Source organism: Ochotona curzoniae, unplaced genomic scaffold (genome assembly GCF_017591425.1).
Source record: "Ochotona curzoniae isolate NIBS_2020 unplaced genomic scaffold, NIBS_Ocur_1.0 scaffold_2683, whole genome shotgun sequence".
NCBI lineage: Eukaryota > Metazoa > Chordata > Mammalia > Lagomorpha > Ochotonidae > Ochotona > Ochotona curzoniae.
The window spans coordinates 4,729,461-4,757,137 of NW_024467100.1; the positions used below are offsets into that span (position 1 = coordinate 4,729,461).

Below are 27,677 nucleotides of genomic sequence, written 5' to 3' on the forward strand. Positions count from 1 at the left end.
CAGAATTCGAGCCTTACACTCGTGGTTCCTGCAACTGTCCCTAGGTACACGGCAGCACTGTTTCTGGCAGGTTGATTTAACAACATAGCTCAGCATTCTCTGGCAGCTACAGTACCAACATGAAGGCAACACTTCTCTGGAGGAAAGCAAAAAGAGACACAAGAAACTATTTATGTTTTTGTTCTAAAAGCAGCCATAAAGTTTGGCTCAAGGTATAGCATAAAAAGAATTTTAAATTCTTTAAAGAGAGTTGCTATACTGATGGTCATACGATAAGGAAGACATTCAGTAGTATTATGTGCGGATCTCTTACTCCAAGAGAAAAAATTGTTTTCCATCCCTTTAAAAGGCGACCGATACTGACTGACAGCGAGTTCTCCCCACTGCGGTGCCCGACTACTTGCTGCTTTTCTCCAGTTTTGGTGAGGCTAGCTAGCCACCTTCTCCAAATATATTTTTAAAGAAGGAAAGATTTTTCTAAAGAATAATTACTTCATATGATTTTTCTGGGGCAAGATGTGCTGCAGCAAACCATGGAACAATGAAGAAAAAACTGGGAAGGTGACAGAGAAGGAAGCACATTGATTAAGTAAAGAAAAACTACCTGAGATAAAGGTTTCCCAAAAGAGTAGGGGTCAGGTGACAAGAATTCTCACTTTTTCATCTTTTCTCTCAATTAGGAAATGTCTAAATTTTCACTAACTTCAGGGCATCAAAATCTCCATGAACAGATTTTATCCCCAAAGATTCATTGCATTTCTTGGTAATATTTGGTTCAAATTTAAGAAAGACATGAAGATTAGACTTCTGAAAATATCAGAGAAGGGAAATAAAATCTACAAATGTCATCTTTGGTAAAAGGGACTCAGAGCTATAAAAGGAAAATCTAAATCATAGGATTATACATTAAACACTAAGGGTTTAATATGGGTTCATCAGTTACTTCCTCAGTTGCCTTAACATCTAGCTAGCATCTTTTATATTAAAATCCTACAGTGTTAAACATTACATATATGTATGAATACATCAGCAATTAGATGATCAAAGAATGCTGTTAATTTCAGCATTAATGTTAGCAGCACACTGCAGGACTAAGCTCAGAAGCCTAACTGCAGTTTATTTGCAAGGATTTCTATTTTGGGATAGGAGAGGAGAGGAAATTGGGGGTGGGGTAGAGGAAGGTAAACATGCTAACTTAGAATATTTGCCCTTAAAAAATTAATTTGTACTCTGTATTCACCAATATGTCTGTAAGGACCTGATGTTTTTAATCACCACAGAAGCTGTTACTTACGTTTCAGGAACGCTTAGGTCTCCATAACTGATTCTACATACTTGAATCTTGACTTGAAAGCAAATCAACTAATCAAACTCAGAATGCTCCAAAAGAAAGAATAGTAGTTCTTCCTTCTACGGGCACAAATTGAGGACCATGCTACGAGATCCTTTGGTAATTCATCAATCAACTTTCTTATTCTGAATCAGGCTTTACAGTAAATATTAAGGGAGACTTCTAAATAATTGGCTATCTGTAAGTAATATCAAAAAGGATAAACAGAGACTTCATGGAAAGGATAAATAATTCATTCTCCCATCCAAGTACTAACCAGGCCCAACCCTGCTTAGCTTCTGAGATCAGATGAGATCGGCACATTCAGGGTGGTGTGGCCGTAGACCATTCATTCATTCTCTAAGAGGTAAATTCTAGCTGGGTTCTTGGTGACTTGTGTGACACACAAGGAAAGATTCTATGAGGAGGCTTTCAGCAGGGAAAGATATATAGGACTTTTTCCTTAGGAAAAAAATAAATAGAAATACCATTCAGACAATGAAACAGGAAAAAATTCATAACCTGAATATACCTTGTACTTTTTCTGTATAATCAGTGCTTTATCAAGGTTTCCTAATGGTAACATTTTTAAACAAAATCTGCCAGAGACTAAGAGAATACGTGCCTAGAATTCTTAAATGTGATCACTCTATGTCCATGAGCTCGTGACACCTTAGATCGCTATGAATCCTTCTAAGATTTCTTTGACTTTTTCTTCCTTTTTACTTCCCCTTTATTCTAAAAGTACCTGCGTTAACCTCCTTACAGTTAAAGCCATACCACGGTGGATATGGTTCCCCTCGTTTCTCTTCAGCTTAGGATAGAGGCAGAGAACTGGCAGGAAAAGTGAGTGGTTAACGCTGGATGACAGCCAGAGACGGGAAGAAAAAAAAAAGAATCCCTATTTCCCCCCTCTTTTCCTTTTCCCTTTACTGTGTATCTCTTTTTTCTTTCCTTTTGATCCGCTGTAATTACCCATTATGGTAAGCTGAAGTGCGTTTTGCGAAATCGCACAATTGTAACAGAAGATTCCAGATGAGGAGTATGTGCCAATACAGAGTCTGAAAGCGGACTGGGGCACGGGCTGATCCACATGCAGCATCGATTTTCTGGTCCAATCACTTCTGAGAGTTTCGATGCAACCCCAGTCTAGACTCCAGCTTGTTCTCAGCCTCTCAGGAATGAACTGTTGCGTCATTTACATGTTCTAGCAGACAGACCAATTCTCAAAAAAAAACATAACACCCTAAATGTTACAGACAAAAAACAGGTAGGAAGGAGATGAATATGGACTGCACTAACTTAAGACTCACACTGTAAAGTATACTGACTCACGTTTTCTCCAACTTCCACACCTGCACACTCATTCAAACTTACACACGAGACATAAAAATTGTGCAAGATCAAGCATCAGCTTTCTATTTTAAAAGGCTTCATTAAAAAAAAAGGTAGATAGGCTCACTGCAGTTTCTTTAAAGGAATATTCAGTACTACAGTACTCCTTTAAAAAAAATTCACAACTGGGTATTAAGAACACAGTAGGTTACTGTTGCTTGACAATTACTTAACATCACTGAGAGCATCCAGTGCCAGCTACAGACATGAACTGTAAGAACCACCTGACAACATTAAATAATCTCTAAGTGATGGTACCAGCCCTAACAAATTTGTTAATATTCACTATGACGTATTATTCATCCTTGTTTCATGATCACAAGAAATAATTAAAATTTCAGGTTACATATTGAGGAGCAGCACTTGCCCTACTGCACAGGAAAACAAAGGGTTGCCCACATGGATGCTCTAACCCCTCAATGTATAGCTGAGAGGTCTTATCCTACTCAGTGCCAAATGTTGCAATGCAGTCACTGCTGGGACAATGGCTGCATATTCAAAGGATTAAATAAATGTACAAAGTACCTCCTTAAAATGGTAAAGGGGTACTATTGCATTCAGCTGTGGAGTAGTATAACCCAGGAAATGGAAGAGTTCCAGAAACAGGAAGTAGTCCTTAGGTTACGGATTAAAGCAACGTCTGATACAGATATCCCCTCTTGTAGGCACTCAGTGGGTAGAATGTAGCCACGACAAACTTCCCATCAAACATCCTTCCGGTCAGCAATTTCTGAGCGGCTTTGGAGTCACCAGCATTGGCATACTCAACAAAGACCTGAAAGAGGACAGAGCAAAGGAGGTAATTCCATTTCCACCAAGACTGTTCAGTAATGTACAAGCCTGTGTGTGTGAGCATGTGGGGATCTTGTCCAAATGCAGACGTTTTCAAATCTGACCCCTTTAAATGTACTGTCAATATTGATGGACCAACATATTCCAGGGCAGCACGATTTAGAATACTTCCTGAAAACTCAATCCAAATCTGAAACCCATCAAGACATGGTGCTTAATCTGTCACTTGGGACACCCATCTCTGCATGAGCGTGCTGGCATTGGAGGACCATCTCCACTGGTGTTTTGAGCTCCCAGCCAATGTACTCTGTGAGGTGGCAGATGATACTGTGGCCCTGTCACTCACTTCAGACTGCTCAGATCTAGCTGTCACAGCACTTGGTGAAGGAACCAACACATGAAGATTTCTCTTTCCTCTGTGTCTCAAACATAAAATTGAAAAACCTTTACAGGCAAGTAGAACAGAAACCATGCAACCTCTTGCCAAGTTTAAACAGAAGTGACAACCACTTCTAAGATGCTTCCCTGAAGAGTTTAGAAAGCAACTGCATCTCAAAAATGTCTCAAAAATAAATTGCACCTTTAAAAGACAAAAATACTGACCAAAAGCAACTGGTCTACACAGGATTTATAGAAAATAGAAATCGTAACTGCAGTAAGAAGTTTAAAAGTAGTACTATCATGTCTGCATCTGAATTCCTAACAGAGCCAGAGAAAGGATATTGAGTTGTTTTTGTTAATCTAAATCTGAAGTTACAGAAACATGAGATGATTTGAAAGGACTTGTCCTCGGTTAGGCTCAAAGCTGGGCAATGAGTGATGAACTGCCTCTGCCTTCACAGCTGTGTGCCTTATTCCTGACATCTAACGGGGGTCTGAGCATCCTAGGCTAGGCAGAGGCTTTCCAGTGGAATACAAGAACAGAACATTTTAAGGAAATAAATTTTCAGATCTTTCGTCGTATTCCTAAAACTGATCTCCCTAAATTCAGGCAGGATATTCCTTTTCAATTTCCCTATTCAGAGTACCCTTCTCTCACTGGACAAAACAAAGAGCTGTGGTTTTTGTTTTTTAAAGATTTACCTACTCTGTTGGAAAGGTAGATTTACAGAAACGAGACACAGAGAGAAAGATTTTCCATCCCCTCAAGAAAGATTTTTTCATCCCTAAAGTAGCCACAATGGCTAGAGCTGAGCCAATCTGAAGCCAGCAGCCAACGAGCTTCTTCCTGACTCCTCCTATGTGGGGAACAGGGTCCCAAGGCTTTGGGCCATCCTCTACTACATTCCCAGGCCACAAACAGGGAGCTGGATGAGAAGCAGAGCAGCCAAGATACAAACGAGCGCCCACACGGTTTTCCGGCGGTTGCAAGGCAAGGATTTACCCATTGAGTTATTACGCCAGGGCCCAAAAGGTTTCTATAGGGTATTAAAAACTTCCAGGGCTCAAAAACAAGAGGCATTTGATAATACAGTAAAGAATTTTTCATGGAATCCTTCACTGATAAATAAAGCTCCCTGCCCTACCTATGACATGGGCACTCTTACATAAATATTTCTGTTAAGCCTGCCAGGATATTCTGACCTGCAATGGGATTTTCTGAAAGGATGTATCAAAAACTTTGCGAAAACAAGTAATGGTCATTGTCTACATTCACACTAAGATACGGTCTTTTTTTTTTTTTTTTTAACTTGTTAAGTTTCTCATCTGGTGAATCATTAAGCCTTTACATTGTAAATTAAAAAAATATTATGCTGAAAATTTTAAAAAAGGAATGGGAAGGAAGAAGATAATATTATATTCTTAGAATTATATCTAAGAACTATATTGAATCTGTTAAAATCTGTTAAATAAGAATACAAAAATAATTTTTTTAAAGAAAAGGTTGAGTTTATATGGATTCCACAAATGTTTAAATCTGTGCATAATTTTCTTAGACTTTTTTTAAATTTGAAAAGCAGATTTAGAGTGAGGGGAAGGACAGATCTTCTATCTGCTGGTTCACTCTCCAAATGGACACAATGCCAGAGCTGAGCCAGTCTGGAGCTGGGATCTGGAAGTTTCTTCTGGTTTTTTCATGTGGGCTCAGGGACCCAAGGCTTGGGGTCATCCTCCAGTTTTCCCAGGTCATTAGCAGGGAGCTGGGTTAGAAGTGGAGCAGCTGAGGCTCAAGTCAAATGTGATGCTGGACCCTGCGTGGAGGATTAGCTTACAACACCACCTTTAAATGTCAGTAAGTTTCCCAACAGCGTTCCGTGTTCCAAATAAAATTGATTGTTAACATTAATATTATCTCACCCTGACAGCCCTTGATTGAGAACCTCCTAATATCCTTTTGTTGAAGTTCAAAGTCATTGTTGCCGCCATGCCTACAAAGCTCTCACTCTATCTGATCTTCCTAGCCACCCCTTAACCTCCTCTTTGAGCTTACCACCTATTCTTCTTCCCTTTTCTCACTCTGCTACAGCCACACTAACCACAATACACAGTAACACAAGGCATACTCAGGGCCTTGAAATTTGGTGCTCCTTTTGTCTAGAATTTTCTTCTTAATTCCTATAAACCTTGACTCCAAAGTAACCTCTTAAGTGTGTCCTTCCCTACTATCCTAATTATTATTATTTTTAAAAAGATTTATTTATTATTTATTGGAAAGTCAGATATCCAGAGAGGAGGAGAGACAGAGAGGAAGATCTTCCATCTGATGATTCACTCCCCAAGTGAGCGCAATGGCCAATGCTATGCCGATCCAAAGCCAGGAGTCCCAAAGCTTTGGGCTGTCCTGGACTGCTTTCCCAGGCTACAAGCAGGGAGCTGGATGGGAAGTGGAGCTGCCGGGATTAGAACCGGCGCCCATATGGGATCCTGGGGAGTTCAAGGCGAGGACTTTAGCCTCTAGGCCACGCTGCAGGGCCCTACCCTAATTATTTTTTAAAATGTTTTTTCTTACCACCCTACTTGAAAGCACAATACACCCCACCACAGCACGCCTTACGCCTCTTCCTCAATTTGTTTCTTGCTACAGCACTTACCACCAGATATAATTTTCCACTCTGATTTCTGCTATGTAACTATTGCCTATAAAATAAGACACTTAATATACTTATAATAATGATTTGCTAATTTATATTTAATAAATGTAAACTTATTAGCAGCCAAAAAACCATTTACAATGCTTCTAATGTCAGATGAAATAAATGATTTAGTACAACACTAGCAATAACTTTACAGTAAGACCAGAATAAAATTTCTTTCATATTTTTTCAGTTGCCAATAATTTCCATAGCTCTATTAAGATGAAATAATAATGTACAGGGCTGATGTGGTGGCACAGCACACTAATCCTCCATCTCCGCAGCACTGTCATCCCTTATTAGCGCAGGTTTGAGTCCCAGCTGTTCCACTTCTAATCTAGCTCCCTGCTAATGGCCTAGAAAAGCAGCAGAGGATGACCCAGGCCCTTGGGCCCCTGCTCTTACATAGGAGACCCAGAAAAAAGCTCCTGGATCCCAGTTTTGGACCATCTCAGTTTTGGCTATTATGGTTGTCTAGGGAATGAACCAGCAGATGGAAAATCTCCACCTCTCCTTCTCTCTTAACTGTTTCAAGAAATAACTCTAAAGACTTAAGTAATACCTGGCAGGGTGGCCTAGTGGCTAAAGTCCTCCCCTTGAACTCCCCAGGATCCCATATGGGCGCCAGTTCTAATCCCGGCAGCTCCACTTCCCATCCAGCTCCCTGCTTGTGGCCTGGGAAAGTAGTCGAGGACGGCCCAAAGCCTTGGGACTCAGCACCTGTTTGGGAGACCGGAAGGAGGTTCCTGGCTCCTGGCTTCAGATTGGCACAGCACCTGCCGTTGTGCTTACTTGGGGAGTGAATCATCGGACGGAAGATCTTTCTCTCCCTCCTCCTCTCTGTATATCTGACTTTGCAATAATTAATAAATAAGTAAATCTTCTATAAAAAAAAATCTTAAAAAAAAAAGCTGAGAAATCATCAAAACACTAGTCACACTCAAGTGAGAACTGAGACTCCAGGTCTGGCAATCCAACACACTTTCCTTCTTATCACTAACGATTTCTATTACAGTCAAAACCTCATCTAACTGGCTTTTTTATCTGCACTAAATCAGAACAAAATTTGACTGAACTATTTCTCTAGCCGAACTTGACCGAAATTAGCATGATTTTCAGAGTGGCTCAAAATTAGAACACTATAAAACAAAAATAAAATTTAAATGATAAACATGCATGTGCATCTGAGAATTTTTGCAAAACTAAAAGCACAGAAAATGAAAATAAAACGAAAATCATCTTTGAGGTACAACTTCTAGTGCTTTTGTGCATATATTTCTGTGTAAGCAAGACATTTAGCACAGTGTGTCTAACAGCTTTGGTAATTCTGCATCATGGAAACCTCCACTTACTTGCCCTCTGCCAGGATTCTCTTTTGGAACAAGCAGAGACACCACTGGTCCATATTTCTGACATTCCTCTTTTACATCTTCCACAATATCTGTTTATTAAAAGCACAACATCAATCACACTGATTTAATAAAAAAGCATTACTTTTAAAATTTTTCAGTTATCAAAGAAATCAGGCATATGAGCTTAAGCAAAAAAAAAAAATTAATAGGAAAATAAAAAAATAAATAAGGTCATACATGCAAAAAAATTCTGAAATCTGTACTTTGTTTTTCATAACATGTCTTCTACGAACTCTGAAGATCCCTCATATTGACTTTCAAACTCTTTTATACAATAAACTTTCTAATTCCACTTTTTCATGTACTTCTTAAATGTCTTCATATATATCTTTAACAATGAGATTATTTTCTATTTTCATTTTCTGTATCTCTAAAATTAAGTTTAATCATTTCATACTTTCCATATTTCACACTTAATATTTTTAAACAGCTGACATATTCCAATGATTCAAAATTTTACCTCCCCAACTGTCACATCATCCTTCTTAATGGCAATCAACATGATCGGTTTCTTGCGTATGCTTCTATAAAAACTTTAAGTTTATACAAGTAAACACAACTGCCTTTTCCAATTCTAATAGAATGACTGCTTTGCCTTTTATGATGTCTTAAAAGTTTTTTTGCATTCCTTTACTCACAAGAGGATTAACAAATGTTTTCATCACTGCCATAATATTGTAATTGGATTTTAATTTGTATTTTTGTAAGACTGAAAACTAAGTATGGAATGTGTTTGTACTCCCTTTAACCATGCTGGAAATTATGAATTTTTTTTTATTGCTTCTAAGCTTTGTGTTACTTTTGAAAAGGTTTTGCATGCTCCAGGAATATATATTTTTTAAAATGCCCTGATATTTTATTACATTTATAAAACAATATCCCTTTTTTTTCTTCCCTTCACTATTTCATTTTCCTCTTTAAAAAAAAATTTAATCTTTATTTAATTTGATATTTTGATGTGTAACATTTGAATTAACATTTGAAGCTAATATCCTCGTTTGCCCCATTAAGACCTTAAGACAGCCATTCAATCACATATACTAATTCAAGCTAAGCAAGCTTACTTAAAACAACTAAATATTATTTCATGGTTTTCCTGCTAACCACAACAAAGATGTTGTACATTATCTGTTGCACTTAAGTTTATATAAATTTCTTAAGCACAAGGAGTACTATTTAGAGAAAATCTACTCAGTAAATCTGAAGCAGAAAAAAGTATAACATAGCAATGTTATAAAAAAAAAGGAAGACACAATCATTGTTAACCAGCAAAGCTGAAAGTGTTGTAGAGCTAAAGCTTAGCAACAGCATAGAGAATGAGCTGATAAAGACCATGGACCTCACAGCATGTTCACTTGATTCCTAGGGATCATTTAGATCCTCTGAACCTTTGAGATCTGATTAAGAAAATGCTGAGGACAAGACTACTCTTTTCAGGTAAGTTAAACAGCCTAAAAATCAAGAGGACTGAATTCCTCATAATGGTAAGAGACCCAAGAAGACACCCTGGTACCAGGCAGTAGATATTTACCCTAAAGCTCAGGGACATGAAATGATTCACTGGTACAAGGGGTAACAGGGTAAAATCTGTAAACTGTAAAAGGTCTTAAATAAAACAGGGTAAAATAGCTTAAATAAAACAGGGTAAAATAGGTCTTAAATAAAATAGGGTAAAATAGCTTAAATAAAATAGGTAAAATAGGTCTTAAATAAAACAGGGTAAAATAGCTGTAAAAGGTCTTAACTTTTACAAGAACATTATTAAGTAACTGATATGTTTAAATAGAAATACCAAAGTGCTGCAGAGAGATTTAAATATTCAACTCTCACCCCTTCTTCTCATAGTTATGCACGTCGTTACACTAGGTACAGTGATTTGTGGTGCATTATTCTTCCATTTTTTCTTTCTTCAATCAATATTTATCAAACGCCTACTATGTGTTGGGTGCTGTGACTACAGCAATTGTATACAGAACATTACAACTGTAACACAAAATATTAGTCCTGAATGTACAAACCTGCTAGCTACTAACAATACTTAAAATCTGCTGATTGTCACTTGCCAGGCATTGTTCTAAAAAGTCTTTATTCCTAATCAAATTTTTTTAAATTAGTAAAAAAAAAATCTTTGTAAAATAACTTACTTAATTTTCACAACCTTATGAAACATGTCCTAATTATTCTCTGCATTTTACAGATGAAATAACAGCAAAGCAGCTGGTTAGGGACAGAGAAAGAATGTAACCTCAGTCTACACTCCTAACAGTTACACAAACACTGCTCCAGCAGTCTCTTGCATTAGTACTGGGATGATGGATGTGTTTTAACTGGTTCTCAAAGCCAAGTCTGGTCCTATATTAGTCCATTCACTACCACTCTGCTTTCAGAATGATTCTACTAATGTGCAAGATTGACTATTACCACTCTATTATATCCAATAAAAATTAGTGTTTAATTATGCATTTATCACACACTAGTGACTGTTCTATGCCTTGTGTAAAGTTCTTTTATACTGAGAACCTTACTGACAGGTGACTCTTCTGGCACATCAGCATTGAGTTCAGGAAGTACAGACCTTCATACTCCTCTTCGTTCTCCAGATAATCGTCATCCAGCACGTTGAGCAGCCTTAGCACTGGAGTAGGCAGCATCACCAGATCTTCGATGTGAGGGGCTGCCAGAAAATCAGGGCAGGGTTAAATGGGAATCCCATACAAACTCACCAACAGCAGACAAGGGTTTAAAGATAACTAACAAGTGAGTTCTGATGTCTTATTTGGTTGTCAAATGACCAAGGGGGGGGGAGCAGGGAAGACAAAAAAATACAACTTACCAAAAGGAATGCTAAAGAATGGACTGCACAATGCCATTTCAGCAGGAATTCTTCTGCTTGGGTCATCATGAAGCATGCTAAAATACAAAACCAGGAACTTTTACAAATACTCTTCAATCTTTTGAGAACATAACTAGCAAAAAAAATGCTAATGTCTAAATGGTCACCATAGCATTCATTATATTAGCATGATGTATTAGATTATTAGATCATTTACCTGTAGAAAAAATAACTTAAGAGTAAATAACTCAGTAAGTCATGATTTATATCTGTGTCCCAGTAGCAAATATTAATTTAATATAATGCTTTCAGTTAATAAAATGACGTGTGAAAGTGATCTATCCTCTGGAAAGCTGGGTGAGAAACTCTGGATGCAGATTTAGAACTCTCCACACAAAACAAAAAGCTAGTGGACAGATGACTGCTGAATGTTGTCAAATAATAAAGCAGCTAGGTAGCAAAGCCGAAAACCTATGGGCATCTTAAAGAAAAAAATACAGGCAAATCGTGAATGGCACTAAGGTTTGTGCCTGATATGTATCTTTTTGTAAAAGCGCAGAGAAAAGCAACAGCTGATTTAATGAACCAGAAAACATAACCCCAAAAATATCAAAAGCACTCACTAGGAAACAGGAGAAACCAATTTCAGAAAAACAGGCAGATTTATGAGGGAAGTTACAGATTCTAACACCAGATGAATACACTGTGGGTCTGTATAATCTGAAGTAATCTAGACAGCAACACCTCTTGAAACTGATCAGTCACCTCTCTTCTAGCACGAATCCCACAGAGGAAGCCCTGGAGATAAAATCCAAATTGAGGGCCTGGCACAATGGCTCAACTGACCAATCCCCCCCTGCAAGCACCGGGATCCTATATGGACACTTGTTTGTGTCCTGGCTGCTCCATATCCCATCCAGCTCCCTACTTGTGAACTGGCTGCAGTGGTCCTTGAGGCCCTACATCCACGTGGGAGACCGGGAAGAAACCCCTGCTCTTGGCTTTGGATCAGCTCAGCTCCTGCTGCTGTGGCCACTTGGGAGTGAACCAGCAGATGGAAGATCTTTCTGTCTCTCCTTCTCTCTGTAGATCTGTCTTTTCAATAAAAATAAACAAATCTTTAAAAACAAGTCCAAGCTCAACAGGACAGGTAAACATGTGAAAGCAGACGGGGAGGGGAACACAGCTCTCAGAAGAAAGAACCTTCCTTAATAAGACAAAACACAAGAACAGGAAAGGAAGCCCCACAGGTGAGTGAGTCAAAAAGTTTTAGAAAGATGTAAAGAAAAGATAAGTTCAATTTGGCACCAAAAAGAGCCAAAGTTGCCAGATGGAGTACTTGGCCCCTGGCACACAAGTGGGAGCACAGGACTGAATTCCCAACACCGGCTGTCGCCTGACCCAGCCTCAGCTGCTGCAAACATTTGAGGATGGAATCAGTAGATGGGAGATCCTCTCTGCCTTTCAAAAAAAAAAAATAAGTTAATGATTCATCTAAAAAACATGCACCATGTCTACACCTACACAGGACGCTCAGGTAACCACATGGTATGAATAAGTCTTGGCAGAGGCATGAGACTTACTAAATAAATACATTTAAAAAAATCTGTTTCATGGGCCCGGTACGTTGGCCTAGTGGCTGGGATCCTCACCTTGCATGCACCAGGATCCCATATGGCCGCTGGTTCTAATGCCGGCAGCCCTGCTTCCCATCCAGCTCCCCGCTTGTGGCCTGGGAAAGCAGTCGAGGACAGCCCAAAGCCTTGGGACCCTGAGTAACCTAGAGACCTGGAGGAGGATCCTGGCTCCTGGTCTCAGACTGGCATGGCTCCAGCCATTGTTGCCGCTGGGGGAGTGAACCAGAGGATGGAGGATCTTTCTGTGTCTCCTTATCTCTATAAATCTGACTTTCCAATAAAAATGAACAGATCTTATACAAAATCCTGTTTCATGCAAAAATAAACAAAAATAAAAATCATAATAAACTTCTGCAAACAAAGAAAAACAACTTCTCAGTGAATGCTTTTGGAGAAAGATTTCTATCTACTGGTTCATGCCAAATGACCACATTGGCCAAGTCTGAGCCAGGAGCTAGAAACTCCATCTTGATCTCCCCAAGTGGCTGGCAGGGACCTAATGCACTGGGGCCTCTTCTGCTGCCTTTCAAGTATATTACCAAGAAGCTGTATTAGAGGTGGAGCATTTGGGATTTGCATCTGAACTATGATATGGAATGCTGGTGCCACAGCAGCAGTTTAACCTCTGTACCACAACCTGGGCTGCTACAGTTAAATGTGGAAGATTAAATGAGTGCTAAAACAGACAATACATAATGGCTACATAATCTGATTCATGCAACTCCAACTACTTTTAAAATGGAAAAATGGTAAGAGCACACAGAGAAATAATGCAATTTTAAGTAACCTTAGAGTACTGCTACACTGAGACTGCTTACTTCCCAAACATTGGCAAGAGCCCGGGCTGAGTCAGGCTGAAGCTAAGAGTCAGGGAGCAAGTGTCTGAACCATCGCCTGCTGCCTCCCAGTGTGTGCCGCTGAGACAGGACTCAAACCCCGGTACTCCAACATGGGAGTATTACAAGAGGATTCTAACCTGTTGTGTCCAAAGCCCACCCCTAGTGAATGGCAAATTAAGCCATTGTTTGCCATGCGGGCATCCTGTATCCGAGTGCCAGAACACTAGTTCGAGTCTCAGCTGCTCCATTTCTAGTCCAGCTCCCTGTTAATGCACCTGGGAAAGCAGTGAAGGAAGGCCCAACCTGCTGGGCTCCTGACAACCACAGGGAAGACCTGGATGGAATTCTGGCCTTCTAGCACCGCAGCATTTGGGAAGTGAACTAGCAGATGGAAGATCTTTTTCTTTCTCCTTCCCTGACATTCTGCCTTCCGTATAAATGAAACAAATCTTTACAGATCTTTACAAATATCCACCCTGATAATTGTATTAGCTGTTACTAACTCATAAAAAAAGATACCCCTACATGGGCCTCCTTTCAAAAGACTAACCTCATCCTTCCTCCACAAAGATTAATCACCTATCGTCTTGCCCTCACCCAAAAGAATCCTCTAGACAGAACTACAACTTAGAGAATTTAAACAGCAACATGTTAAACTGGGTAGTCAGTTGCAACACAGCAGGTAAGACACCACTTGAGAAACTTACACTCCACACTACAAGGCCTGGTTTAAATCCTGGCTTCACTCCCAATTCCAGCACAGGTACCTGGATCCCTGTCATGTACAGGGGAGTTCCTGGCCCTGCCTCAGCTGTGACAGACACTGGGAAATGAACAGTCAATGGAAGATGTCTGCCTTTCTCTTCCCCCTCACACCCACAAGGGACAAAAAAAAAAAAAAAAAAAGGTAAGCACCACCATGATGATACAATCAGCCAAACAGAGACTATGGAGCACCAGAGTCAACAACCAGGTTGTCACAAGGGAAAAACAGGTGAAAGAGATGGAAGCGGACACTTTAGCAAAGAGATTTATGGATGTCTTTTTCAGGAAAGCAGAACTACAGCACAGTGTTTAACAATGCAGACTTAAGTAATACAATTGTAATAGAAAGCAAGTCATTATGGTAGAAGCAATGTTTATTTTTAAGAAGAAAGAAGGGGCTTCGGATTGGGTAAGACACATCTGGGATTTCTGAGAAGGCTATCAAACTTGTAGCTTCTCACCCTAAGGATGACACAAGGCAGTTACAGTGTTTCTGAGTTACACATTTGTTTCACCTGCATTTTTAGTATGTATGTATGTTTAATTTTACAACTTAAAAAATGGTTCAAACACTTAAGCATGCATAAACTAAATTATGTGCATGAAAACACTGAGAGCACACTGAAGTGCTAACCCCACTTTTATTTTCTTCATCATTATGCTCTCTACTTTTCCAGCTTAATCATATCTGTATAGTTGGGGATCAGAGGCAAGGAAGTCATTCTTTAAAAAAGTCTAGATTGGAACATTGGCTCAAAAGGCTAATCCCCTGCCTGTCACACCAGCATCCAATATGGGAACCAATTCATGTCCTGGCTGCTCCATTTCCTGATCCAGCTCCCTGCCTGGGAAAGCAGCAGAGGATGGCTCAAGTCTTTGGATCCCTAAACCTATGTGGGAGACCTGGAAGAAGTTTCTGCTCCCAGCTTCAGACTAGCCCATCTCTGGCCATTCAGCTATTTGGGCAATGAACCAGTGGATAAAGGGTCTCTCTGTCTCCCTCTCTCTTTGTAACTGACTTTTCAAGTAAAATCAATAATTTTTAAAAAAGCAAATACTAGAACTGAGAGGATCTTATTTACAGTCTAGAATCCATTAATGTAATTTTACACTGCCTCTTCCTCGATGTGAAATGTGATTTGATTTCCAAAGTCATTCAGATACTAACATCTATTTAAGACTAATATGAAACACACACACACAAATAACTACATCTATATGTAGAACTGTTCAGATTTAAATAGAGGCTACACACTGTACCATCATTAACTCACTGGTTTTTATACTGTACTACAATAATGCATAAGTGTCCACTGGGAGAAAACTAGGTGAAGGGCAAAGACCTCTTTGTAACATTTTTGCAATTTCTTGTGAATCTGTAACTATTTCAAAACAGAAATTAAGGGTCTGGAGAGATGGCTCAACTGGCCAATCCCCGCCCTTGCAAACGCCAGGATCCCATATGGGCACCAGTTTGTGTCCCAGCTACTCTACTTCCCATCCAGCTCCCTGCTTGTGGCCTGGGAAAGCAGAACAGGATGGCCCAAAGCTTGGGACCCTCCACCTGTGTGGGTGAACCATAGAGGCTCCTGGCTTCGGATCAGATCAGCTCCAGCTGTTGTGGCTATTTGGAGCATGAACTAAAGGAAGAAAAGATCTTTCTCTCTGTCCTTTTGTTTCTGTAACTGCCTTTCCAATAAAATAAATAAATCTTTGAAAAAAAAAATCAGACATTAAAAGAAACCTGATTTTAAAACTTTGGAGCCAATTAAAAAAAAAAAGAAACATACTGTTGACTCAACCGAGGACTCTACCCTTTTGCAGCATAATAGTAATTTTTATTCCCTTCTACTTCAACACGCTAGAAGTCTGAAAAAAAAATCGACAATCTGACTATATATTATTTTTACTTTAAAAAATATTAGTATACTTGGATCTATTCAGGTATCAAAGCTTATGACTGCTCCCTGGGAATTTCCAGTGGTAATTATTTGTAATGTAATTTTACTTTTCTAGAAAGATGTGTTTTCTTGAAAACTTACTTGAAAGGTAGGGTTACAAAGATAGACATGAAAATAAGGAGAGATCTGTCATCCATTGGTTTACTTCCCAAATAGCCAAAATGGCAGGAACTGTGCCAAACTGGAGTGAAGAGCCAGGCACTTCTCTGGGTGCAGGGGCCCAAGCGTGTGGGTCCTCCTCTGCTGCCTTCCCAGGAGCATCAGCAGGGAGCTGAACTGGAAGTAGAGCAGCTGAGACATGCAAAGTGCCTCATAGGGTGCAGGAGAGACAGGGGACACTTAATCCACTACATCAGAGACACAGGCCCCAACAGCACAATTTTAAAAACTACCGTATTCAAATAGTTTTTTTTGTAATCCAAAAGAAAATTTAGCCTATAATTAATATTCCTTTAAGAAACAAGGCTATAGCACTGCAGAGCTATAAGTTTAAATATGGCCTTGCATTCACACTCAACACACACGGATCACAAAGGGCTTAAGAAGCGGGTATTTACACAGTTACCATATAAACAAACAAAAAATTTCTCTGAAAATAAATTTTGAAAAACCACTTATTATTTTCCTTAAAGAAGATACAGTAGCTAAATGAAATTTTGTATTTCTAGAGGAGCAAAATCTCTACATAATCGAACAGGCCAGAAATACAGAGACAGCATCCTGTCACACGGGAGACGTACACAGACCGAGCTGACCGTACATGACACGCACCTTTTGATAAGGTCTCTTAGGTGATAAGCTGGAATTGCGGCATTCACCACTGCTTTGCTGGCAAATATGTGATCAATAATAGCAGAACTGTTTGCCTGAAAGAGAGAGAAAACTCTTCGATCACTGTAATCAGTGCACAGGTGTCACAGGCATGCAGCAGGCTGTCCCGAGGGTTTATAATCCTGCCAGAGGAGACTATATACCCTAACACAAATCTAGACAGGAAGGCCATTTTCTTTCCACATTCTTCTCACACGGTGCCTGGCACTCCCAACAGCTACTGGAGGAATCCATTCAAACCAAAGCCATCACATAAAAAATGTAGCTTAAATCAAAACAAGAAACTGAGTATGTAATACGTGAAGCAAGGTCTTCAATTAGTTTTCAAGTGAAAATCCACCATCAACGAGGCAACGGGGGAATTCTAAAGCTCTGCATGTGTCACATTCTTTAAATCCAACATCCTCACACACTGCAGTAATCTTCCCCAGTACTACGCTCACTCAAAAACGTCGCTTAACAGGACAACTCTTTAAATAACTAATACTTCATATCAAAACCAAAACTAACTGCAAAGCACTGCACAAGGCCTACAAGATACTGACACCACCACAACATTAAGACCCCTTTACTATGGTTAATTCCCTTCCTATAAACCTACAAACAGTACGTTCAGATATCAGAGATCCGCGACTTTGATCCTGTGTCCTCAGAGTGGTCACTGTGGAATTCATTCACACATGGAGTACAAATGAACTGAAACTATGGAAAGAATGCTAAACTCTGAGGAGGAGGAACAGAATTCAGGACGCAATTCCGGAACAAGCTTCTTACCACTGCTCCCAGCTCTGCATTTACAAAACAAAAATAATCAACAGCCATTCTATCCTCTCAGAGTTACTGGAAGGGTTCAGTGAAAGTGTCCATTAAAATGCTTTCCTTTCACTGTACAGGTGACACAGTTATAGAGAGAGACCTCAGGAGGAGACGGAGAACCTGGAATCCTCCATCAGAATCAGCACAAACCAGGTGCCTTGAATTGGCAGTAAAACCCCAAGGTCGGGCCCAGCGCCATGGCCTAACAGCTAAAGTCCTCGCCTTGAATGGCCGGGATCTCATATGGGCGCTGGTTCTAATCCTGGAAGCCCCACTTCCCAACTAGCTCCCTGCTTGTGGCCTGAGAAAGCAGTCGAAGACAGCCCAAGGCCTTGGGACCCTACATCCACGTGGGAGACCTGGAAAAGAGGATTTGGGTTCCTGGCTTTGGATTGGCGCAGCACTGGCCGTTGTGGACACTTGGGGAAGTGAATCATTGGACAGAAGATATTTCTCTCTGTCTCTCCTCCTCTCTGTATATATCTGACTTTGCAATAAAAATAAATTAATCTTCAAAATAAATTAATCTTCAAAAAAAAAAAACAAACCCAAGGCCAACACTGGGCCAGTTTACCTTCCATTCCTGAGATCTGACTGTGTGTTTCAGTTTCATTCCTGAGAACATTTCCAGTAAAATGATTCCTAGGCTCCACAGATCAACAGCTGAGGTACACTCTGTATCGCTCTGCAGGCCAGCCTGGGCCAAACAATTCTGTAGTTCGGCTTCTGGAGCACGATACCCGTCTGTCTGTATGTACTTCACGTCCTAGAAAAGACAAGTGAGGGTCACAACCAGTACGAGTCTGCTTCCTCTCTTCACAAGCATTTACTTCACTAAAAATGCAGTGGACCACTGCTAGAATGCCAGAAATGGTGGTGGTGGTGGTGGGGGGTGGTTAGCTACCATGAACTCTTTGGTTCATGCTCTGGGCAGTTCTCATGGGCAAGCTGCTCACTTCCCTGACAGGCACTCACAGACAGCCTCTCACCTAGCAGCCACTCTGCAAAGAGCTGACAAACCAGGCAGAAGGGAGAATTTGCCAGAACTGTCACATGCATTCCTCCATGTAATAGAGCCCCAATACCAAAGACACCAAAAACAGTTACTCAGCAATTAGCTAAATGCCCAATGGATAAAAAAAGCATTCTATGTAGGTTAGCTCCTTTTAATAATTCCAGAACTCTCTTGTGCCCCAGTGGCTCCTCCTCCCTGACCCAGACAATATGTCCTTTTTCCACATGAGGACACTGAAGTTCTTTTGATTTGCTCCATCCTCACGCGTTTCACTACTCTGGGCAAAAATGCCTCTGCAGTCCCTACTAAACTACTCTTGCTATTTGTCCAATTGGCTTAGACCCTCCAATTTCTAAACAGTGAAGGGTTTTCTTACCTGATTGCCTTCTTTGAAGCTAAGTCCAAAGTCAATGAGTTTGAAGCATTCATTCTCCGCACTCCACAGTATGTTGCGGGGTTTGAGGTCTGCGTGGACATAACCCTCATGATGAAGGAAAGCAAGGGCTTCCAGAACATCCCTGGCGCAATGCTGTATCATCCACATGGAGCAGCCCTGGTGACTGGAGTACAAAAGCAGTTCCGAAACACTGACATCCAGGAGCTCCAGCAGCAGGCAGCGTGATGGTACGTTTGGGGAGAAGTGGATTGTAAAGACTCCATATAAAGTCACTAGAAATAGAAATGAATTATCGTACTTTAAAAAGTCCCTACAGAGTCGGTAACCCTGCACCACAAACTGGGGCTAGTAACTGCGATGAGCAAGCAAGTTTCCACCGTCATTTGCACCTCCCATGAATACGATCTTTGGGCAACTGACTCGTTTTAATAAGATAAGACATCCTAACACAGCTGATTAGCAAAGACATTAAATATGGCACAATGATCCAAATTTTGTTTCGCTGGGTACTCAGTGGTGGATAAACATGCACAAGCGTGGCAAGTAAAAAAGTAAAAATTATTAAAAAAAAAAATCACCAACGTGCAGAAAACAAAATGATGGCCACTTCTTGATGCAATGCTTAAAGAGATTATTCAACAAGTTCCTTAGCCTGCAAAAACAGTCCCTGCTCGGAATCGATACCAAGGTTATGACACACCATTCTAAGCAAAAAAAGAAAAAGGTAGCACAAGGGTTAAGCAATTATTTCTCCAAAATGGTCATTCTTCAAATTCAATCCGGATTCTACTTGCCAAGAAGGAAGGCGCTTGTTTAGTGACTACAGCTGTAACGAACTGTAAGTTCTCCGCACTGACAACGGGGCAGTCATCGGGAGTATTGTGGATGGTGGCTGTCGTTCTCGAGCACTTAGGAAAGGGATACGCACTGTCCCTAACTTTGACACGACCATAAGGACGCCTATGGATGTGCGGAATCATTGCTTCTAAATGCTACTACACACGCTGAACCACACCAGGTCATCTTGCTGAATTACCAGCACTCACGCTACGACAAACCCTGGCAACATTTCGCATTTTTCTACCGGTGTTCAGATTTAAACATCTGCACACAAGCCAAGCTTTCTTTCACTAGGAGAAGCGATTTTTCTAACCTTAGTAAGGACGATATTCTCCCACGCGAACTGAGGCAAGACTTACTGAGCATCTACTAAGAAAGAGCACCGCGCCGCAGTGAACAAACAAGGGATGGGAAGGGGGCCTGGAGCGAGGGACGAGGACAGCATGCCTGCCGGGACCGGGGCAGAGCAGGAGGGGGCGGCTGCAATTACCGATGTTCCGGTGACCCTGCAACTGCTCCAGCGCCGCTCTCTCTTTGCGGAACCCATACTCGGCGGCCGAGGCCGCAGCCCCGGTGGTTCCTGGCGGCAAGAACTGCTTGAGGGCGCCGGGCGGTGAGCCCGGGGTACCGCAGCAGCGCACCCGATACACCGAGGCCGACGAACCGCTGCCCAGGCGGCTCTGGACCTGCCACAGCCGCCCGAAGGCCTCCAGAAACCGGGGCGGCTCAGCGCCCCAAGCACAGCCGGACCCCGCCATCGCGCTGCGGGCGAAGGGCACTGACGCGGGACCTGTGGCAGCGCCCCAAGCACGCTGGCAGGACCCGCCGTCACATCCCCGCCCGCCCGACCCGCGGCTCCGCAGGGAGGAGCCCGCAGCCACCTCTCCGACTCCCGTGAGCTCAAGCCGCCATGACACCGGAAACCCTACTGCCCCGGGTTCCCCAAAGCCGGAAGTAGAGAGGGAAGCCACGCCCATCCGCTACAGGAGGCGGGCCCAGGGGGGCGGGATCTGGAGGTGATTGGCTGGATTTTGCGGGGCTAGTTTCTGAGCAGCTGCGGTCCCAGTCCCCAAGGATGCGTGAACCTAAAGGTTTGCTCTGGAGCACTAGAAATACATAGAAGTTATTGTTCGGAAAAATATTTCCTCCATAACGCTTTATTCTTTTACGTGTTGCTTTTTCTAAAAGTAAAAAAAACCCGTTTATTTGTTTGAAAGGCTGAGAGAGACATCCTCCACCTGCGGGGTCACTCCTTACGTGCTCACAGCAGCCTGTGTTGAGACAGCAAGACCAGTGCTCGCTTCGGCAGCACATATACTAAAATTGGAACGATACAGAGAAGATTAGAATGGCCCCTGCGCAAGGAGACAGCAAGACCAAAAGACTGTTCAGGTCTGTTATGGGGTGGTGGGAACCCACGAATCGGACCATCCTCTACTGCGTCGTAGATACTTTAGTAGGAAGGCAGATCAGAACAAAACAGCCAGGACTCAAAGCAGGACCCCGCATATGAGACGCAACCTTGGCCACAACCCACCATGCCGCATTTCTGCCTTCTCTTACAATATCATCAATCGTAACTTTCCATTGTTCCACTTGGTAACAAACAAGGTAAGTGAACTAGAATGACAGACTTGACACGACTGCAAATGTGGTACTATCCCCCCCCCCCAAGCGAATGTACCTTAGAATATTTTTTAAAAGCAGAGCAACCCTGTGTTTTGGTGTTTGAGCTCTTGAAGATTCGAATCTTCCAAGAATGAAAGTAATTTCTGTGGTAGCCAATTCAAAACAATCTTGAAAAGATCTTTGTCCCCTAGTATTTACACCCCCCAGGAGTCAGGCCCATCATACAGAAACTTGGGGTCATAACAACTGTTTCTGTAGTTTTAGGTTTTAGAACAGTGTTGCGTAGCAATAAATAATACATTGGAAAATAAACAGTAATTGTTGAAGATTTTAATATTATCACATGTTTGCTCTGTAGGTCAGCAGGTGACAAATAGATTCTAGTTACCACTGAAAAAGTACGTGGTTTACCACACCCGTTATAATATAAGTAGTTATGATTTAAATTTTTCTTCCACATTTTATAAGTGTAAATGATATTTCTATTTTTGAAAACTATGTACAATACAGCTTTTCCTATTTTAAATACGTGCTATTATTTTTTCATCTATCAATTTTCTTGGAAGTTTCTGATCGATTTCCTTGTTCCCTTTAGAAGTTAATTTTTTTCTTTAGATTCCCTCACTTGAGTTGCTTTTTTGGTTAAAGCTGTATCCATTTGCTGGAAAGGCAAAATTAGAGAAAGAGAAGCAGAGAGAAATCTTCCATCTGCTAATTTATCCCCAAAATAAATGGCCCAACAGCCAGAGCTGAGCTTGTCCAAAGCCAGGAACCAGAAACTTCTTGAGAGTCTCCCACGTGGGCACCAGCATTTGGGCCATCTTCTGTTGCTTTCCCAAATGCATTGGCCAGGAGCTGGGTCAGAAAAGTATCCGGGACTCTAACCAGCGTCCATATGGAATGCTGATGTTTCTGTGCCACAGGGCCGGCCCCTGCTTTTCTTTTTTGATCTTCTTTTCCACCTTGCAACAACAGGCTGAGGAATACTAGAGACTCTTGAACTGGCAGTCTCTGAATGGAAGGAATCTACTGCCCTTCCTTAACTCTTTTTTTCTTTTGTGAGCAACACTCCTAGGTTGGCTGAGAGTTCTTATACCAGAATCCATTTCTTCCTAGCATTCTAAATCCCCCTTTCAGGACCCCTTGTGGTATTTTCTTTCTACATCCTTACTGAAGTAGTACTCTATCATAAAATATCCACATCTTTCCAAATCTGTTGTCCATTCTGTTGTCCATGGCAACAGAAGCTCTCACTGGCATTTCCCCTTTAAGTCTAGGGAACCAAGCCTTGGCTGAGAATCAGACTTGACTTCAATTCCCAGCTCTGTTGCTTACTGTCAAGGTGATTGTAAGTCAATTAATGAAACTCTCATGGCCCTAGTTTCCTTGGCTAATTTTAAGATGAAATTAAATATTATTTATAATTAGATAAAATATCTGAAGTAGGTTATATCATGGAGTGCCTAGCTTTCCAAAAGTTCTTGGCAAGATCTGTGAATTTTTATAATTCCATAATAGATGTGGTAAAGCCCTTAAGAGAGTCCATTAGGACAAAATAGGACTTTCTTATCCTTGCCCCTCCTTCATCAACTGAGGAGATGCCACAAATGATTGTATTCTCTGCCACAACCTCCAAGCAGTCCTTCCAGCTTTTCTATCAGCTGGTGGTATCTGAGGGGCCTGGTTTGCATTTCCCTTCTCTGTCCAGGTTTCACACTCTTCCAATAGAGAAGGACAGCACATGGCATAAGAGAGTCATCCTGCGGGCCTTTTTAGAAAAGATAGTCTGGGACAGCATCTCAGGAAGTTCTGTCCTATTTGGACGTTGAGATGTGAAGTTGCAGTGGACGTGGAGGCTGCAGGGACTTGAGAGCTCGGAGAGAACTTTAGAGATCACTTGTATGGGTTCCCTTTTTCTTGCTGCTCTGGAGAAATGCAGTCAGAGAGGTTGCAGGGCCAAGTTACAAAGCTCTGCACAGGGGTAGGGAGGTATTTCTCAAGGCGAAAAGGCCAGCAGAGACACTCCACTCATGGACTGATTCTGGTCCCTCGGCCAAAGTGCACGACGAATCTGTTGTTGCAGGAGCTACACCCCAGAGCCCAGGGAGCAGCCGATGGAGACAGAGACTGGGGTCTGATCACGAGGACACTGCCCTGGGCAAGCACAAGCTAAACTTACAGAGAATGTATTGCGGTCTGTTATATCGTGAGCACACTTTGATTTCTTTAGATAATGTCTCTTTGTGGAAATGGTACATAAACAGCCTACTCTAGCTACCAGCCCTGTGTTACTCTTCTTGGTGGTCTTTTCCTGAGGAACACAGAAAAAAACTAAACAGAGAAGCTCAATTCTTCAGACTATTTTGGGACCAGAAGCCTAAATGTATAAATTCAAGAGATACGAAGGAAGAGAAAGCAACTGTAATGTGCACAGAGGAGCTGGCTAATTATGGCTCTTATAATTTTCATTTCTGTCAAGATAAAATAAGGGAATATGTGTGAAAAGAGCTTGAAATCATGTTCAACAACAAGGAATCATACTGTTTTTCTGTAGAGATGAAATCGTTTGAAATGGAGAAATCACCAACAGATTATGTATGTCTCTATTTAGCTGACATCTGAAAAACAGGTGCCTCCTGTTGTGGACAGGTATCTATGGAAGAAATACGCCACCAGCCACTGACGAAGGCCTACCTGGCCCTGCTGTCAGCTCAGAGACACTGAAGATGCTCATGAGGGAATTGAATGGCTGCACATCTGGAAAGATGGAAAAGATCAGTAGCTTAGGATCATTCATTTATTGGCTCGCTCATTAATTCATGATTTCATTAAATAATGATGAAGAACTTCTCAAATTTCTGGGCAAAACAAAAACTCTCAGTGTGGTGGGGAGATAGACAACAGTAAAGAAATAAAACACAGATGAAGGCTATTGCTTAGAGAAAAGGTCAATGAGCGTCATCCGAGGTGGGAGTGATGAGAGGATGATGTGGATGTGATCCTTGGAACTGGAATGCTCTAGAGGATCCTAGGTTTTTCTTCCAGAATGGCATGATAGCATCTTTGGAAGGGAAGGAGAAGTAGGAGGTGGAGAACTAAGGAAGTTTCACAGAAAAGTGAATTGGCGAGACAAGTTCCAAATGACATTTATCATTATTGAAGCTTAATTTAAGATAGGCTGTTAAACTGTGTTGAATCAGCCCATTGTGCATTTGATACACTGTTGGGGAAGAGGTTGGGGGAGTGTATCGCAACATGTTCTTGTTGGCTGCTCCCAGGAACAATTTGTTCTGGATATTTTGGCTGGGAACTATCAAATCAGCATGTTATCAGTATCTCTAACAATGTATGGAAAAGTACACTCTAGTCTTCCTCCCCAACTTGCTTTTCCAGAGCCTTCCCCATCTCAGTTAATGCAAACTGTCTTTCCACATGCTTGACCAAAGTCCCCGAAGTCATCCTAGACCCTTATCCTCAGACTCCAAGTGATTATTTTTTTAGCACTTTCCCAGCTACCAACTTGTTCCAAACCTCCATCATCTCCAATCTGTAGGACCACAGTAGCCTTCCAAGTGGTCTTCTTGCTTCCATATCTGTCACCTATGGTCTACTCTCAACACTTGTAGCTGGAGTGTTCTACTTCCAGCAGAAGCCAGAGTTAAAATCAGATTCTGTAAAATGCATTGTAAACCTGGCTGTGATAGACCCTTCTGCTTCTCTGATCTCATGTCCTCCCACGTGTTTCCCTCCTACCCTTCCCACCATACACTGTGGTCCTTGCACTCTGGCTTCTTGATGGTTCCTCAAGCAGATCAAGCAACTGCCTTTCTTGAGAAGGACATCTCCGGTTCCTAGGACAGTCTTTGCTCCGATATCCACATGCTCTCTTTTGATCCCTTTCTGATTCCTGCTGAAGCTCATCCTGAACATTCACATAAAAGACCAGTATCCCTTATTTTGATTTCACTTTTATTCATAACATTTTTTATCTTACGTACTACACATTTATTTTGGTGTTTGATTCTCAGGTAGGTATTTGACATAGCAGTCAAATGCCTCATGGGACACCCACGTGGACGTCAGAGATCCTGGGCACTCCTCACTCTACCTTCCTGATAGTGGTCTCCTTGGGAGGCATCAGGTGGTGGCTTAAGCAGCTAAGTCCCTGCTACACACACGGAGGAACTAGATTTGATTCTAGGCTTCTGGCTTCTGCCTGGCCCAGTCCTACTTGTTGGAAACTTTTGGGGAGTGAATCAGCAGTTGGGAAATGTCTTTCCTTTTCCTCCTCCTTCTCCCTTTTTAATAAAAATAATAAAAATGAACAAGTTTGATTTTGAGCTGTTCATCACTGTATTTTCAGTGACTGGAGTAATGCCTGGAGCAGCTGAGGAGATTAAAAAAACTTGGCAGTAAAATGGTTTGAAAATGAAATATATTTCTGTGCCAAAGAGTTGAAACCTGTACATAAGTTTTTAAAAATATATTTATTTATTTTTATTACAAAGTCAGATATAGAGAGAGGAGGAGAGATAGAGAGGAAGATCTTGCATTTGATGATTCATTCCCCAATGACCACCATGGCCAGAACTGCGCCAATCCGAAGCTGGGAACCAGGAACCTCTTCCAGGTATCCCACGCAGGTGCAATCCTCGACTGCTTTCTAAGGCCACAAGCAGGGAGCTGGATGGGAAGTGGAGCTGCCGGGATTAGAACCAGCACCCATATGGGATCCCAGCGCATTCAAGGCGAGGACTTTAGCTGCTAGGCCACGCTGCCGGGCCCCATAAGTTTTTCATAATGCACATTTTCCAAGAACTTTTAGAAGACCCATTGTATACACAGATTTAACCTTTTTTGCACCAAAATAAACGTACTTTTAAATTTCATTTTCCATGAAACTTTTTGGCATGTCTATGTGTTAGGCACTTCATAAGTGTTTGCTAAATGTCCATGTATTTCTTCTCTGAGACTGCACTTTCTTGTCACTGAGCTCAGTGACAGAAAAAGATGACAAATATCAGGCGAAAATAGATAAAGCAGAAGATAGACTAAAACAAAAGCATCATCATATCCTAAGGAGGAAGGCGCATTAGAAAGAACAGAGTGAAAGGAACAGAGAGGCTGAGATGAGATGAGCAAGAACTCCTTGCTTTGCAAAGGGTACTGACTATTCCTGGGACCATGTGAGTCCCGGAGCTCCAAGGAAAGGTACGGTTTACTTCAGAGTCAAGATTGGGGCTTGGCTTACTTCATCTTCTCCCACCACCTGCTCATTGAGAGGATCATTTCCAGCACAGGTGGGATGCACAGGACAGAGCCTGACTGGAGGGTCAGGTGGCAATACATGAGCAGGCCTCATCTGGAAGCTCAGCCTCCAAGTAAAGCTCTAAGCATCTCTCCAGTGTGTTCCTTCCTGTCTTTGGAGAAACTCGCAAGTGAAAGTTTCTTTGGGTTCTGGTTTAATATTCACTTTCTTCTGTGCAAGTGTTTTGTTTTGTTTTGGTAGCTCCACATTACTGATTTACTGCACTGTTGTTCTCCAAACCAAATGCTGGCCCCTGAAACTAGCAGAGAACCCAGTCTAGTGGCACACCCACTGTGGAGACTTGAGATTCCAGCCAACTTCTGGGCAGGGAAACCTTTGGCTTATTTTGCCTCTCCCCCCCCTCCCCTTTATCCTGTACCAAATTTGTTGTGTGTAGAATTGAATGATGTTAGAAGGTGAAAGATGGTAAGGAAGAAGGGGAGGTAGAATTGGTGAGGGGAGAAGAAACAGAAGAAAAGGGTACCAGGCAAAGCGGGGTAGTTGCTTTGTTATCTTAAATTCTTCCTTTTCTCTCCCAGCACTAACTAATGCTTAGAAAAGCCACGTTCACAGATGGAAACATGGGAGGGGTGGGGATTTTGCCTCCTGTCTAACTCTGTTCTGCGTCTTCTGGTGGGAGTGTTGTTGCTAAAAAGATGATGAGCAAAACCAAGAACCCAGATACATCAGAGACTGCCTGGTTAGTTACAGATCATTTAGAATTATCCCAAGATTCAAAAAATCTTATTTTATACTTGATGTTAAAATAGCAGAAAGTCACGAAAAAGGTGCATGAGCTCAGA

The 27,677-nt window shown here is 41.6% G+C and overlaps 1 protein-coding gene and 1 non-coding gene across 3 annotated transcripts; one reads left to right on the plus strand and one right to left on the minus strand.

Moving 5' to 3' along the window:
• Window positions 1–943: 943 nt before the first annotated feature.
• Window positions 944–20,854, minus strand: UHMK1 (U2AF homology motif kinase 1). 2 transcript variants are annotated; one of them, XM_041003432.1, is made up of 8 exons: window positions 20,428–20,854; window positions 19,077–19,369; window positions 18,260–18,451; window positions 16,810–16,904; window positions 10,837–10,913; window positions 10,579–10,677; window positions 7,944–8,032; window positions 944–3,500 (listed from the first exon to the last, which is right to left on the minus strand). In XM_041003432.1, the coding sequence occupies exons 1-8, from the start codon at window positions 20,693–20,695 to the stop codon at window positions 3,354–3,356; spliced, it is 1,260 nt and encodes a 419-aa protein (XP_040859366.1). In that variant the 5' UTR covers window positions 20,696–20,854; the 3' UTR covers window positions 944–3,353. The 2 variants fall into 2 exon arrangements, with proteins under 2 accessions (XP_040859366.1, XP_040859367.1); XM_041003433.1 differs by lacking the exon at window positions 7,944–8,032 and having other exon boundaries at window positions 3,353–3,500.
• Window positions 20,855–21,230: 376 nt separating this feature from the next.
• LOC121171700 lies at window positions 21,231–21,335 on the plus strand. Its single transcript, XR_005886161.1, has one exon. It is a non-coding gene; the product is annotated as a U6 spliceosomal RNA (small nuclear RNA).
• The last annotated feature ends 6,342 nt before the right edge of the window (window positions 21,336–27,677 follow it).